Source organism: Eumetopias jubatus, unplaced genomic scaffold (assembly GCF_037043125.1).
Source record: "Eumetopias jubatus isolate StellerSeaLion01/CBP00866 unplaced genomic scaffold, mEumJub1_p1.0 scaffold_15, whole genome shotgun sequence".
NCBI classification, from domain to species: Eukaryota; Metazoa; Chordata; class Mammalia; order Carnivora; family Otariidae; genus Eumetopias; species Eumetopias jubatus.
Window position 1 is genome coordinate 58,478,744 of NW_028274821.1, and position 16,715 is coordinate 58,495,458.

Genomic DNA, 16,715 nt, shown 5'->3' on the forward strand with positions numbered 1-16,715 from the left:
TACTTTTCTCTACCACATCCCTAACTAACCCCCCAACTCCCAAACCTCTACTCATTTTCCTGGCCCTGTGTGTATTTTGGCTCTTGGAAATACTAACTGTTCTCTTTTTGCCAGTAGGGTTGACTTCCTCTAGTTACCTGGATTTGCCCATCTGTCCAGGTTCATAAAGATAGGAATTGATCTCCAGCAACCTAGGACCAGGCAAGAGAGCACAGCACAGCAGTAGTGGGAGCTGGGGAGAGCACTCAGTGGGCCATGGGCAAGTCAGCTTCCAAACAGTTTAATAATGGGGTCCTGAAGACCCACAACAAGTGCCAGTACCAGTATGGCATCCCCTTGCACTGAAGCTCTGCAAGAAAACCAACCAGGAGGCTCAGCATTATTCAGAAGTCCTAGCCAGCCCAAGGATGCTTAAACCCAGCCCAGAGTCCAGTCATGGCCAGTTTGGAGAGAACCTGGCATGGGCCTCCTGTGATCAGACAGGAAAGGAGATGGCTGATAGATGGTACAGTGAAATCAAGAACTACGACTTCCAGCAGCCTGATTTCACCTCCAGGACACTTCACAGCCATGGTGTGGAAGAATACAAAGAAGATGGGAAGGGGGGGCGCCTGGGTGGCTCAGTTGGTTAAGCGACTGCCTTCGGCTCAGGTCATGATCCTGGAGTCCCGGGATCGAGTCCCACATTGGGCTCCCTGCTCAGCGGGGAGTCTGCTTCTCCCTCTGACCTTCTTCCCTCTCGTGCTCTCTATCTCTCATTCTCTCTCAAATAAATAAATAAAATCTTTAAAAAAAAAAAAAAAGAAGATGGGAAGGGGGCAGGCACCTGCGAGTGAGGGGTCTTCCTTCATGGTGGCCCAATACTTCCCAGCAGATAATGTTGTCAACTAGGCTACTTTGAAGAAAATGTCTTGCCTCCAAAGAAGAAATTCATTAAATGTAATGGGAAGATGGCAGACTTAAGGTAAATATGAAGTGCCTAGAACAATAAAAACTCAGCTGTGTGTCTGTCCCTGTGGGTATATGTGCTTGTATTTGTGATGCATATGAGTGTGTCTTGCACACACACTTGGATATACAGTTCTGCATGAATTTTTTTTTTTTTGAAAGAGAGAGAGTGCGGGGATGGGGGGTGGGAATAAAGGGGCAGCAGGAGAGGGAGAATCTTCAGCAGGCTCCACACCCAGCACAGAGCCTGACACAGGGCTCCATCTCAGGACCCTGAGATCATGACCTGAGCCAAAATCAAGAGTCAGATGCTTAACCGACTGAACCACCCCTGCATAAACTTATTATTACCAAAGAAGGAGCATATAAAGCCTTTACTCTGATGGTTACCTAGACCACAATTATTTGGACTTTAGGGGAGAAATCAATTTAAAAACTTTTTTTGTTTTTTTTTAAGCAAATATCTTTTGTACACTTCCTATAATATCCATCTTTGGACTTTCTGTATTCTATTGTTTGTGATGTTTAGAAGTGAAATTCATTTTATGTGATCATGCATTGTAGTCTACTTTTGGTAGATTTAAGAATTTAAAATTTAAGAATGTCTTTTTTTCCATAAAGATTTTATTTAAAAAAAAAAAAAAGATTTTATTTTTAGGGGCACCTGCCTGGCTCAGTTGGAAGAGCACATGACTCTTTTTTTTTTTTTAAGATTTTATTTATTTATTTATTTATTTATTTGAGAGAGAGAGTGTGAGCACAAGCAGGGGGGAATGGCAGGGGGAGAGCGACAAGCAGACTCCCTGCTGAGCAAGGAGCTGGGGTATGGGGTTTGATCCCAGGACCCTGGGATCATGACCTGAGCTGAAGGCAGACGCTTAACTGACTGAGCCACCCAGGCGCCCCAGCACATGACTCTTGATCTCAGAGTTGTGAGTTCAAGCCCCACATTGGGCGTAGAGATTAACAAAACAAAAAAACCAAAGCAAATTATTTTAAGTAGTTTTCCTTAGCTCCTGATGAGTCCACAGTTGACAATACTGTTTAGTTGTTGTTTTTTTGAGAAGTCAATGCTGAATTTGAAGTCACTAAAGAATTAGCCTCGATGAATAGTCTGCATGAAACAATTACAGGCAAAAATGTTTTCAAGGAAGTTGAGAAAACACTAATTCAGCACAAACTGAAGTGGAATGTGCTAAACTGTGTCACAACTGGTGGTGGCAAAAATATATGTGGAGCAGAAAAAAGGTTTATTTCAACAAATTTATAAGCCTTGTGAAAATGAATGTATTTAAAGTGTACAGTTATTCATGGGGTGCCTCGGTGGCTCAGTTGAGCATTGAACTCTTGGTTTCGGCTCAGGCCATGATCTATGGGTCGTGAAATCCAGCCACATTGGGCTCCATGCTCAGTGGGGAGTCTACTTGAAGACTCTATCCCTCTGCCCCTACCCCCATGCTTGTGTGGGGGTGTGTGTGTGCATGCGTGCACATTCGAATAAATAAATCTTTTAAAAAAGTGTGTGATTATTCACTGCAGAAAGTACTTTGTAGAAAATATGTGAATTTATCATGTGTTATTAAACTACTAGTGTCAATAGTTGACTTCATTTGCTCTCAAACACAAGCATCATCAGTTCTATGGCTTTTTTGTTTTGTTTTTTGGTTTTTGTTTTGTGAGAAATAGAAGCTGAATATCTTGATTTGCCCCACTACACAGCAATTTGATGGCTTAGTATTGGTAATGTTTTTTTTTAAGATTTATTTATTTATTTGAGAGAGCGAGAATGAGAGAGAGAGAGAGTACATGAGAGGGGGGAGGGTTAGAGGGAGAAGCAGGCTTCTCGCTGAGCAGGGAGCCCAATGTGGGACTCGATCCAGGGACTCCAGGATCATGACCTGAGCCGAAGGCAGTCACTTAACCAACTGAGCCACCCAGGCGCCCAGTATTGGTAATGTTTTATTATGATTTTTTGAGCAAAAATTGGGCAGGGGTGCCTGGCTGGTGTGGCATGTGTCTCTTGATCTCAGAGTTGTGAGTTTGAGCCCTACATTGGGCATAGAGATTATTTATTATTTATTATTTGTAAGAGATTTAAAAAAAGATTTTATGTATTTAGTTGACAGAGAGAACACAAACAAGCAGGGGGAATGGCAGGCAAAGGGAGAGGGAGAAGCAGTCTCTCTGCTGAGCAGGGACTCAGTCCCAGGATCCTGGTCCATCACCTGAGCCGAAGGCAGACGCTTAACTGACTGAGTGACCCAGGCTCCCCACAATTACTTTAAAAATAAAAATTTCATTTAAAAAATTAAGCAAATATCAAGAGGAGAATCTAATTGAATTCTATAAATGCTTTCCAAGCAATGAATATGTTCAATTGAATCACATGCTCATGGACTGATAGCAGTATTTAACAGTAGTTATCTGTAAGAAAAGACAGATGAGATTCATAAAATGTCATTATAGATCAACATTAGTAATTGAACATTTGCAATTGATTATAATAATAATTAAACCCCAACTAAGCAAAATGCATATTCCCCCAAAGAATTTCATCCTTCTTGTTAGTAGACCTATTGCACCAAAAACTTGTATTCAATTACTATTGGTTTATTTTGAATGTTACTAATTAAAAAATTGTGGAAATTTGTTTTCTCTCTTGTTATACCAGTACCTATACAACAACCTCAATTTTGCTTTTTTTGGCCTAAAACCTAAGTATTTATTGAATGGTCCTTTACAGAAGAAGTTTGCTGGTCTCTGCTCTAGACAGTGCCTGGTACTAAAACTGCAATAACACCCAGTAATTTCTTTTGCTTATTTTCAAGTGTTGGATAATTTTTTCCAATAGTGAGAAACACATGTCCCTTCCCTCATGAAGTTTATATATTTGTTTATATATTTGCTAAGTTAACCATGCCTCCCCCCCACTTATTAAGTATTTAAATAATTCTGAAACCTCCAGGTATATATGCAAACAACCCACTTCTTCCTCCTAACCATGATCATAGCACTTTTCACAGTCTGTTTATCCCCAGACTGTGCGTTCTTTGGAGGAATGTCTTATTTCTCTTTGTATCTGTAGCATCGTGTGTAGTACTTGGTAGATGCTCAATACATTTTTCTTTTTTTTTTAAGATTTTATTTATTTGAGAGAGGGAAAGAACAAGAGAGAGAGAGAGCACATGAGAGGGGGGAGGGAAGTGGGAGAAGCAGACTCCCCACTGAGCAGGGAGCCCACTGATCCGGGGACTCCAGGATCATGACCTGAGCCGAAGGCAGTCGCTTAACTAACTGAGCCACCCAGGTGCCCCTCAGTAAATTTTTCTTTTCTTTCTTTTTTTTTTTAAAGATTTTATTTATTTATTTATTTGAGAGAGTGAGAATGAGAGAGAGAGAGAGCACATGAGAGGGGGGAGGGTCAGAGGGAGAAGCAGACTCCCTGCTGAGCAGTGAGCCTGATGCGGGACTCGATTCTGGGACTCCAGGATCATGACCTGAGCCAAAGGCAGTCGCTTAACCAACTGAGCCACCCAGGCGCCCCTCAGTAAATTTTTCTTGAATGCATTAACACCTATATCTCTTGTATGGCCTCCTTCTCTGATATTTATCCATTTGTATAAGATTACAGTGTTAATCATAAGTAGATATTAAGTAAATACTTGATAGGAATGAATAAATTGATTTATTGGAATTCATTGAATTGTTTGGCATTCTGATTTTCAGTTTTTACTACTTAGATAATCCTGTACAAATATCTTTTGGCACAGGTTTTCCCCCATTTATTTGAATTATTTTCATGGAATATATCTCCACAGTGGAATTTTATTCATTTGGCAGTATTTACTGAGTTCCAAATATACCAGGCTAGGGACACCTGGCTGGCTCAGTCAGTGGAGCATATGACTCTTGATCTTGGGGTCATGAGTTTGAGCCCCATGTTGGGTGTAGAGATTACTTAAAAATAAAATCTTTAAAAAAGCAAAAAACAAGACAAAACAAAAAACAAAACAAAAAAACCCAACCCCAAGTATGCCAGGCTAAGCCATGGATTTTAAGCACGGGGAGTAACTTTCTACTCTAGGTTTGCTGCTTTGGAATTTGTAACTTCTCTGACTCTTCTGAGCTCCTTCTCATGAATCTCCACCCTATTCCTTAATTCTCCCTTAGAAACATCCAGTCACCACTGTACAAATTGAAGATGAGGGGCCCCTGGGTGGTTCAGTTGGTTAAGCAACTGCCTTCGGCTCAGGTCATGATCCACCGTCCTGGGATTGAGCACTGCATCGGGCTCCCTGCTTGACAAGGGGCCTGCTTGCCCTCTCCCTCTGCTGCTCCCACTGCTTGTGCTCTCCTGCTCTCTCTTTGCCAAATAAATAAAGTCTTTAAAAAAAACAAAAACAAATTGAAGATGAGTTCAGTTTGTGCTAGACTATTTTCCCTATTGCAATAGTATATTGCTGATTAAAATCTGTCCTAATCACTTTGACTAATATCCAGTTTTGTTTATCTTTGACAATAACCAAGCCTTAAAACATTCTCATTCATTAATTCATTCATGTATTCAATTAGTCAACAAATCTTTTCTGGGCACTATTACCAGATGTTGTGTTATGTGTTAGGGATAACGATATAGAAAACAGGTCCTTTGTTGTTGAGGAGCTCTGAGTCTAAAGAAAGGATAGATATGCAATTACTTTTCAATAAGATAAGATCTATAATGGAACAATAATCGGGTGGTTTGCTTATTTTCTTGCTTTCCCTCTCTGACCATTTCTTTTCGGGCTCTTTTCCCCACATCATTTTGTATAGTTTATGAAAGTATTAATATAGTTTTAATAAGTAAATATTTTTAGGTTACAAAACTTGACTTCTCATCTTTGTATAATTAAAAAACTCCAAATTTGAAGAAAAATAAAAGGTTGTGTATTCAGTAAAAAAAAAAAAGTATGTGTTCTCTATAAATGACCTTTGTTCCTTTCTGATTCTATGTAGTCTCCTGGCAACCGTAGGACTCCAACTCTTAAACTCTTTTCAGCTTACTCTTAAATACCTGTACAGGTTCAATGTTTCCATTTCTTGATTTGTTCATTCAACTTATTCTCTGTATATGAAATACCCTTTCTCCCATATTTGCATGTTCAGTGCTATCCATACTTTGAGATCCATCTCCTCCACACGTTACTTTTCTCTCGTGAAGCCTATCTTGATTCCTCCCCTAGTTTCTGCTGAATTCCTCCGGTACTTAAGAGGCAATATAGCACTGTGGCTAACTGAGCTCTGGTGAAAGATACAGTTGGGTTTGCATTCTAGTTTTGCTTAATTTTCTTATCAAAAAATGGGGATTAAAATAGTTATATCTTAGGTGCCTGGGTGGCTCAGTTGGTTAAGTGACTGCCTTTGGCTCAAGTCATGATCCTGGAGTCCCCGGGCTCCCTGCTGAGCAGGGAGTCTGCTTCTCCCTCTGACCCTCTTCCCTCTCGTGCTATCTCTTATTCTCTCTCTCTCAAATAAATAAAATCTTTAAAAAAATAAAATAAAATAAAATAGTTATATCTTTATCGATCGGAAGCTCTAGCTCTAGCTTGGACTGCTTTCTTAGGGTTCAAGTCCACATCATCTGTCTATTGGGTACATATGCAAGAATATACCTGACAATCTCAAATTTAATGTATATGTCCAAAAGGAAACATCTTTCTCCCCAAACCTATGCATCCTTGGTTTCCTATCTATCAGTAGACTGTAGCATCATCCTTTCAGTCAACCTGACTTTAAAACTCTCTCTCCCTCCAGTGGTTTGCTATAAAGAGAGGATGTTCTTATTCTCTACTATACTCATAGTTACTGTGTGCCAAGTTCTATCACATTAGTTCCTTAACACTGAGAAGTGTTAAAGGGATTGTCCTTTTTCTTCCCCCTCAGTTCCATATTTCACTGTCCTAGTTTAGTTCCTCGTTCTTTCACAGATTTTTCCTATCAACTTGTATACTTTTTACGGATATTAACTGCTTTGTTTGTTTTTGCATCCTCTCATTAAGACTGACATAAAGGATACCTAATAAATATTTGTTAATTAGTTATTTATACTAAATTTCTCTTTAGGCATTGGGAGATATTTCCCAAGAGACAGGGAACTTGCCGGAAGAGTAAACTTTTAATGGCCCTGGAGCATGGCTTACAGATAGTCATAAAGTTGGTAGAGGGTTCCCCTGCATCAGGGTTCTAACCTGGACCCCTTCTTTCTTACCTGAGGGCTCCCAAAAAAGGCAGCAACAGAGCTAAACCTAGATATTTTGGTCTTAACCTCTTGAGATTCTTGGGTTCTCTTCACTACCTACTTTCCTTGATCCCTCCCACCTTCCTTCTCATTTCCTGGATTTCAGAGTCCTAGCTCTCAGCTACCTGCCAGGTAAATCTTTTTTTTTTTTTTTTTTTTTTCTGCCAGGTAAATCTTAAGTATGAATTCCATTCAAATGCTGAAGAACTTTCAAGTACTGTACTGGAAAAACTAAAGAAGACTGTGGGGCATGGAGGATTGGTTTCCTGTCCCAGTTTGAGTTGCTTCTGAAGATACATTTATCTTGCTAATGAGTATAACTGGTGCCGGTTAAGGGCCTAGAGGGCAGAAGAAAGACATCATTGCGTTTTTCCTCTGAACTTTTTTTTTTAAGATTTTATTTATTTGAGAGAGAAAGCAGGAGCAGGGGGAGAGGCAGAGGGAAAGGGAGAAGCAGGCTCTTCACTGAGTCGGGAGCCCGATGTGGGGCTCCATCCCAGGACCCCGGGATCATGACCTGAGACAAAGGCAGATGCTTAACTGACTGAGCCAACCAGGCGTCCTTCCTCTGAACTTTTAACTGGGAAACTGGGATGCTTCCGAGTTTACATCACAACCTTTAGACTCTTGCTCTGCTTACCTTCCCTTTACTTCCCAGTCACATTCCTCCCTTCATGTCCACAATCTAAGTAACAACAAACATGTATTGGGCATTTTTGTATGTACTAGGTAATTTATTATTTTTTTTATTTTAAAGATTTTTATTTGACAGAGAGAGAGACAGTGAGAAAGGGAACACAAGCAGGGGGGGTGGGAGAGGGAGAAGCAGGCTTCCCGCTGAGCGGGGAGTCCGGCGCGGGGCTCCATCCCAGAACCCTGGGATCATGACCTGAGCCGAAGGCAGACGCTTAACGACTGAGCCACCCAGGCGCCCCGTACTAGGTAATTTAGACGCAGTTCCTCATTTAAACTTCAAAATCATCTTATGAAGTAGTTACTATTATTATTCTTTGGGAAATTGAGGCCATGTAGCTTGCCCAAGGTCAAAGTATCAGAATTAGAACTCAAATCCAGGTGGCAGGCAGATTTCTAGGATGGTTTCCCAATGATGGTTGTCTGGTGGTATTCATGTCCTTGTGTAATCCTCTTCCCTTGAATGTGACTTGCTTCTGAAGCATAGAATACAGCAAAAATGAGGGATGTCACTTCCACGATTAGGTTAAAAAAGATTGTGACTCCCATTTTGCTAACAGACTTTATTGCCTTCTCAGCTTGCAGGCTTTGATGAAGCAAGCAGCCATGTTGGAAAGGCCCAATGATAAGGAACTGAGACCAGCCAATAGCCAATAAGGAACCGGGGCTTTCAGTCCAACAGTCTAGGAGGAATTGAGCCCTGCCCACAATTACGTATGTGAGCTTGGAAGTGGATGCTTTTGCAGTCAAGCTGGCCCTTTGATAGCAGTCTGTAAAAAACCCTGAGCCAGAGGATCCAATCAAGCTATACTCAGATTCCTGACCCACAGAAACTGTGAGATAATAAATGTTGTTTTAAGCCACTGAGTTTTGGAGTAATTTATTACGCAATAGATAATACACCAGGTGGATCTGATTGGCTTCAAAGTTCATGCTCGCCTCAATTTCATAAAGGACAGCTGGGCTAAATAGCTAGGTAGCCCAACCTCCAGCAGTCCAGAGAATGCCCATTATTTTTAGGGTCAGCATCTCTGTTGACTAGGCTGGCTCAGTTGACTTGGTCAAAATCTTCCTCAGGGTATTAGCAGGGAGCCTGATGTGGGACTCGATCCCAGGACTCTGGGATCGTGACCTGAGCCAAAGGCAGACGCTTAACCATCTGAGCCACCCAGGCGCCTGCGAAGACCCTTTTAGATTGACAGACCCTCCCTCTGGCTGGCAGGCAGAATGCCATGGGGCTAAGAGTTTGCAAATGCTGAAATCTGAGTTGGGCTAATGCGGCCTTGGAAAGCATCTCTAATAGTGCTCAGCCCTGGCATCACATTAGAATCACCTGGGGAACTTTTATTTTTTATTTTTATTTATTTATTAAAGATTTTATTTTATTTATTTGACAGAGAGAGACAGCGAGAGGGGGAACACAAGAAGGGGGGGATGGGAGAGGGAGAAGCAGGCCTCCCGCAGAGCGGACCCTGGGATCATGACCCAAGCCAAAGGCAGATGCCCAACGACTGAGCCACCCAGGCGCCCCTCCTGGGGAGCTTTTAAAATATAGAATCCCTGAGCTTTACCCCCCCCACCAATTAAATTAGAACTGTGGTGTGGAAGGGCTGTTGGACCTGTACTTTATACTCTGTGTCTTCCTGTATTCTGCTCCGGTCTTTTTCATATCCTCACATGTTCATTTGTCATTTTACCAGAAGTCTTAGCTTAAAAGACCTATCTTCCCTCTATCCTTCATTCAGTAAATATTTACGGACTGATTTCTATATACCAGGTACTATTTTTTTTTAAGATTTTATTTATTTATTTGAGAGAGAGAGCATGAGAGAGAGCATGAGAGGGAAGAGGGTCAGAGGGAGAAGCAGACTCCCTGCTGAGCAGGGAGCCCGATGGGACTCGATCCCGGGACTCCAGGATCATAATCTGAACCGAAGGCAGTTGCTTAACCACCCAGGCGCCCTATACCAGGTACTATTATAGCCATTGGAGATACAATGGCGTGCAAGAAAAAAAATGTCTAGATAAGAACTGAAGTCTCCAAACATTTTACTGTATGCTCACTCAGTTATTTTACTTTTTTTTGCTGTAGTTGTTAACTAAAATATGCTTGCCTTGTGGTACGATCTTGTTAAATTATTCCAGATAGAGGGTCCATCAGCCGTAATGGATAGACTAAGAAGTCGGAAGGAAATTCTTCAATGAAAAGAATCTTCTTGGGTGGGAGGAGCAGAGGGTTTCAGTTACCTCCTCACACTCTTGAGGGAAAGCCCCTCCCACTCTGTTCCAAGATTTATTAGTGGGCGGAGCTGCCTTCATTCTTGCACGTAAGGAAAGAGAAGGAAACCCCGCCTCTTACGTGCTTATGGGAGGCGGGGTCGGAGGACTGGGCGTGAGTTGATTGGCTGGGAGGCGGAGCGCCACGGGTGGCTCCTTCCAGACGCTCGCCGGGATTCCCGGGGAGCGAAAGGAAGGGGGTGGTCCCGGTAGCTCCTACCTCCCAGCGATGGCGCCGCGGTGCCGCGCCCAGTCTCCTGCCTGCCAGCCCGTATTCACAGCTATTGGGAGCCCAGTCAGACAGTGAGAATTGAAGCGGGTCCCAGGGAGCGGCGGGACGCTGCCTGCCACGGGGACCATGAGGAGCCGTCAGACCTGTGGGGCCGATAGCGGGAGCAGCCGCGGCACCTGCTGAGAGGAAAGAGGGAGCGGCCGGGTGCGGCGGCGCGGCTGGGGTACGGCGGAGGCTCGCCGGTGCCTCGGCCATGTCGCTGCTCTGTGTACGCGGTGAGTGTGTGGACTCGGGGGGAAGGGGGGCGGGGGTCGCCGAGGGGTCTCCACATGTTTCCAGTGGGCTTGCGGTTACCACCTTTTCCAAACTTCACTTCCCGTCCGTGCCTCGGGGGGCGATTATGTTAACTCATTTATAAACATTTAAAGAGGTTCTTTCTACTCTTGTTTTTCCTCACTCTCCTGTGAGGGACTGTTAACCTCTCCATTTCGGTGGCCATGTGACAGAGCTGTTGGCTGGCAGGCCCAGATACTATTAAACAGTGACTGGGGCTCTTTTGTAGTGAGAGTGGACTAGCTAAGAAACCGCGAATAGTTGGTGTCAACAGTGGACAGTCTCCCTTTTTCTTCCTTTTCCCTGCACCGTGAAACTGCAGGCGGATTAGTAGAAGGTTCTTTTTATCGCTGTTTGAACGCAGTATGGTACAGCTGTCACGTCCCTTCTTCCATTATATTCCTTGGCTTGCACCTTCTGTTGCTTGCCTCGTTCCCTGCTTCTTTGTAGTGTAGGCTAAGATTATGCTAATATTCGACTTGGGAAGGTGTGTTGTCTTCTCTCCTTTTGGAGCAAAACATAAGTCGTGTGACCTATATGTATATTTATTTATTAGCTTCTGCAGTGGCTAAAGGGCCTTTATTGCTTTTTCATTGAGGACACTTGACCCATCTAAGAAGATATTTTAAAGCAAGAGCTTTGGGGTTTAAGATGAGGGAAGGTGCATGGATTAAGCTCTATGAGGGTAGAGACTGTTTCTTACTGGTTTTTGTATTCTTGGTGACTGACACAGAAGCTCAATACTGGCTTTGAATAAATGCATGCGAGTACTGTGATTTTAGAGATTATCTGATTAGAAAAAGCAGGGTTTGGATTAGTCATTGAATTTGATCTTGGAAAATTTAAGTTACAGCCTATCATATCAGTTTTCAACAAGATGTAGGATAAGGTGGCTTGATGGTGAGAGAGAGAAATTATCTGCAAGAGCCTTTTCCTGGGGGCACCTGGGTGGCTCAGTTGTTAAGCGTCTGCCTTCGGCTCAGGTCATGATCCCAGGGTCCTGGGATTGAGCCCCGCATCGGGGTCCCTGCTCCTCAGGAAGCCTGCTTCTCTCTCTCTCCCACTCCCCATGCTTGTGTTCTCTCTTTCGCTGTGTCTCTGTCAAATAAATTAAAAAAAAAAGTAAAAAAAAAAAGCCTTTTCCTGGTACCCTTCACTGGATAGAGTTCATGTTTCTTTTGGCTCTGTGGATTAGAAGCATTGTTATTTATGATCTCTCTGATGGGTGTTTCCCCCAGCTGCTGGCAAAGGGAACTGTTTTGCTCCGTTCTCTTCCACTGTTTTGTTAAATGTCCATTAACCCAAAATGGATTTGACTATTTCCAGGGATTACGAGACAGTTTTTCTCTTCATGGTTGATTTTTTCATTAATGAGAATTTTGCTTTGCTTTTAGTAAGACATTTTCTCTCAGCAGCTGGGAATCTATTTATTCCTTTAGATCCCTGCTGTTGAGTAGCAGGATTTGGGAGCTTGGGTTTTGCAATGTCCGTTGGACAGTTTAAATCTCTACTGCTATACCGTATTACAGTGCTAGTTCTTATGAAAGAGTCTTTAGGCAGCAACTCTTAAACCAGAAATTCCTATTTAATTGCATTTAAATAACTTCAGAGAAGGAGCTGCTGCTGTTCTAATATTGGGCAACTTTCGTTGTCTAGAAATTCTATTTAGCTAACCTCTTTCCCTTTTCACGTTAGTTGAATGTCTCCTCTTTTGAACCTGGGGAATTGGAGACCAGCAGGTCATTGTCTTTTGAATGGAGATCCTGAAGATTATTAATTACTGAAATAAGCAGGTACCTCGTACAGAAGTATTCATATTAAATGGCAAAGTATCCAGTCTGGGGAAACTTACAGAAATAGATCAAAATAAAATCTTTCTAAAATGATATTCCTGCATTATACTTTGGCAGTTAAGAATGTTCATGTTATGAAAGAAGCCTGTGTAATGATATTGTATAACTCAATATCAGTTCATCTTGGAGTAGAATTGAATTAGAAACTTCTTCACTGTCGTCAAAGTTCAAACAGTAGTAGAAACTGATGCAGAAATGAGCAGACTGGTATTTAATTATCCCCAGAGATCTAAAGAAGTCAGTTTTGGGCACTCCTTGTTGGGTGTAGAGATTACTTAAAAAACAAAACTTCATTCCAGAGGACAGAACTGGGACAAGTTGACCAGGGATTGAAAATTATAAGAAACTGGGCGCCTGGGTGGCTCAGTCGGTTAAGCGACTGCCTTCGGCTCAGGTCATGATCCTGGAGTCCCGGGATCGAGTTCCGCATCGGGCTCCCTGCTCAGCGAGGGGCCTGCTTCTCCCTCTAACCCTCCCCCCTCTCATGTACTCTCTCTCTCTCATTCTCACTCTCTCAAAATAAATAAATACATCTTTAAAAAAAAAAAATTATAAGAAACTCTACATCTCTCCTGAGAAGTACAAAATTACCAAAGGCACAGAGTCATTGGAAATCACTAGAAGAGGGGCACCTGGGTGCTCAGTTGGTTAAGCATCTCCCTTAGGCTCAGGTTATAATCCTAGGGTCCTGGGATCAAGCCCCGCATCCAGCTCCCTGCTCAGTGGGAAGCCTGCTTCTCCCCCTCCCCCTGCTTGTGTTACCTCTCTCACTGTGTCTCTGTCAAATAAATAAAATCTTAAAAAAAAAAAAACCAAAAAACTTCATTGCAGGGGTGCCTGGCGGGCTCAATCGGTGGAGCCTGCGACTCTTGATCTCTGGGTTTGAGCCCCAAGTTGGGTGTAGAGATTACTTAAAAAACAAAACAAAACTTCATTCCAGAGGGCAGAACTGGGACAAATTGACCAGTGATTGAAAATTATAAGAAATTCTACATCTGAAACTAATGTCTTATATGTTGGCCAAAAAAATTAGAAGAAATGACTTTAGTTTAATGTAAGGAATAACGTTAGAGTTCTTAACAAAGGTAATGGACTACTTAGGAGGGTTTTTTTTTTTTTAAGGACACTTTAAGCCGAAACTGAATGAGTGGTAAGGGTGTTTGAAAAGAGATTGGGAGGTTAGACTTGCTGAATTTTATTTATTTATTTATTTATTTGACAGAGAGAGACACAGCGAGAGAGGGAACACAAGCAGGGGAAGTGGGAGAGGGAGAAGCAGGCTCCCCGCTGAGCAGGGAGCCCGATGTAGGGCTCGATCCCAGGATCCTGAGATCATGACCTGAGCCGAAGGCAGACGCTTAACGACTGAGCCACCCAGGCGCCCCTGAATTTTTTTTTTTTAAAGATTTTATTTATTTGACAGAGAGAGACAGCGAGAGGGAGAGAGGGAGAGAGGGAGAGGGAACACAAGCAGGGGGAGGGCCAGAGGGAGGGGGAGGGTCAGAGGGAGAAGCAGGCTCTCCCCCGAGCAGGGAGCCCGACGCGGGGCTCGATCCCAGGACCCTGCGATCATGACCCGAGCCGAAGGCAGTCGCCCAACCAACTGAGCCACCCAGGCACCCCTAGACTTGATGAATTTTAAAGAAGCTGCCCTTTTATAGAATTCACTTAGTCTTTAAAAGTTTGGCACAACCTTCCTCATATTACTGATATCTTTTTACATCCATAGGGTCTAGTACCACATGAGCAACTTGCGTAAATTAAATCAAGGATTTTCTTTAACTTTTGGTGTCTTTTTTTTTTTTAAAGATTTTATTTATTTATTTGAGAGAGAGAGAATGAGAGACAGAGAGCATGAGAGGGAAGAGGGTCAGAGGGAGAAGCAGACTCCCTGCTGAGCAGGGAGCCCGATGTGGGACTCGATCCCGGGACTCCAGGATCATGACCTGAGCCGAAGGCAGTCGCTTAACCGACTGAGCCACCCAGGCGCCCCTAGACTTGATGAATTTTAAAGAAGCTGCCCTTTTATAGAATTCACTTAGTCTTTAAAAATTTGGCACAACTTTCCTCATATTACTGATATCTTTTTACATCCATAGGGTCTAGTACCACATGAGCAACTTGCGTAAACTAAATCAAGGATTTTCTTTAACTTTTGGTGTCTTGGTGTTTGTCACTGGTTTTTCCAAACAAATTATAAGCATTTTGAGATTGAGTCTTTCCATATTTTTTTTCAGATTTTATTTATTTATTTGACAGAGAGAGACATGGTGAGAGAGGGAACAGAAGCAGGGGGAGTGGGAGAGGGAGAAGCAGACTCCCCGATGAGCAAGGAGCCCAATGTGGGACCCGATCCCAGGACCCTGGGATCATGACCTAAGCCGAAGGCAGACTTAAAGAATGAGCCACCCAGGCGCCCCTCCATATTTCTCTTTTTTAATTTTAATTTTTTAAAGTTTTTTTTTTTTTTTTTTAATTTGACAGACACAGCAAGAAAGGGAACACAAGCAGGGGGAGTGAGAGAGGGAGAATCAGGCTTCCCGTGGAGCCGGGAGCCCGATGCGGGGCTTGATCCCAGGAGCTGAGATCATGACCAGAGCTGAAGGCAGAGGCTTAACGACTGAGCCACCCAGGTGCCCCCCCCTTTTTTTTATTTTTAAGATTTTATGCATTTGAGAGAGGGCACAAGTTTGGGGGGAGGAGCAGAGGGAGAGGGAGAAGCAGACTCCCTGCTGAGCAGGAGTTCCCACATGGGGCTCAATCCCAGGACCCCAACTTCATGACTGGAGCTGAGGGCAGCTAGGCACCCCTAAATCATTCTTTTTAATAGCTGCAGATAATTCCATGTATAATTCCATACACATTTATAAGCATACATAATTTAACCAGTTTTATATTGATGGACAGTCATAATTTTTTTCATTTTGCTCTTATAACAATGCTACCATGGAAATCCTTGTGGATAGTTTTGTTATGTTTGAAGATCTCCAATCAGCTTTCTACCTGGACTTTGTGTGTCTTTTGCTCATTGCTGTTTTCTTGGCATAATTACACTCAGCTGGACCCATTAGCAAATCAAATGCCTCAGCAACTCTCAGGTCAGCATCTTCCATAGAGGCAGGTCCTTACCAGTAGGAACTATTTTATGCCTATCAAGAAGACCAGAGACCTCAGCTTTTGTAAGTTTGACCTATGATTTCCATGTACTCTTCTTTTTTAAAAATCTTCTTTGTGATATTTAAAAATTATTTTCCATATTGATACATACACCCAGCGTTCATAGCAGCATTATCTACAATAGCCAAATTATGGAAACAGCCCAAGTGTCCATTGATGAGTGGATAAAGATGTGTGTGTACACACACACAGTAGAATATTACTCAGCCATAAAAAAAGAGTGAAATCGGGGTGCCTGGGTGGCTCAATCGTTAAACGTCTGCCTTCAGCTTAGGTCATGATCCCAGGGTCCTGGGATTGAGTCCCACATCTCTCTGCTTAGCGGGAAGACTGCTTCTTCCTCTCCCACTCCCAGTCCCCCTGCTTGTGTTCCCTCTCTCCCTGTGTCTCTCTCTCTCTCAAATAAATAAAATCTTTAAAGATTTTATTTATTTGAGAGAGAGCACATGAGAGGGGGGAGGATTAGAGGGAGAAGCAGACTCCCTGCTGAGCAGGGAGCCCGATGTGGGACTCGTTCTTGGGACTCCAGGATCGTGACCTGAGCCAAAGGCAGTCGCTTAACCAACTGAGCCACCGAGGTGCCCAGAAATAAATAAAATCTTAAAAAAAAAAAAGAAGTGAAATCTTGGCATTTGCAACAACGTGGATGGAGCTAGAGAGTATTATGCTAAGCAAAATAAGTCAGAGAAAGACAAATACCATATGATTTCACTCAAATGTGGAATTTAAGAAACAAATGAGCAAGGGGGGAAAAAAAGAGGCAAACCAAGAAATAGACTCTCGACTATAGAGAACAAATGATTACCAGAATGGAGGTGGGTGGGGGGGGATGGGTAATATAGGTGATGGGATTAAGGAGTTGCATTTACTGTGATGAGCACTGGGTGATATATGGAAATGCTGAATCACTATTTTGTACCCCTGA

The 16,715-nt window shown here is 42.8% G+C and overlaps 1 protein-coding gene and 1 pseudogene across 1 annotated transcript in view; both read left to right on the forward strand.

The window, feature by feature from the left end:
- The first annotated feature begins 255 nt into the window (after positions 1-255).
- Positions 256-8,575, forward strand: LOC114218176 (Golgi-associated plant pathogenesis-related protein 1 pseudogene; annotated as a pseudogene).
- A 2,055-nt stretch (positions 8,576-10,630) lies between these two features.
- The window catches only part of UNC13B (unc-13 homolog B), a 213,361-nt gene continuing 207,276 nt past the window's right edge, over positions 10,631-16,715 (forward strand). The window contains exon 1 of the mRNA XM_028115241.2: positions 10,631-10,702. Coding sequence (XP_027971042.1) covers positions 10,681-10,702 — 22 coding nt within the window. The 5' untranslated portion in view covers positions 10,631-10,680. The remainder of the gene's footprint in view (positions 10,703-16,715) is intronic.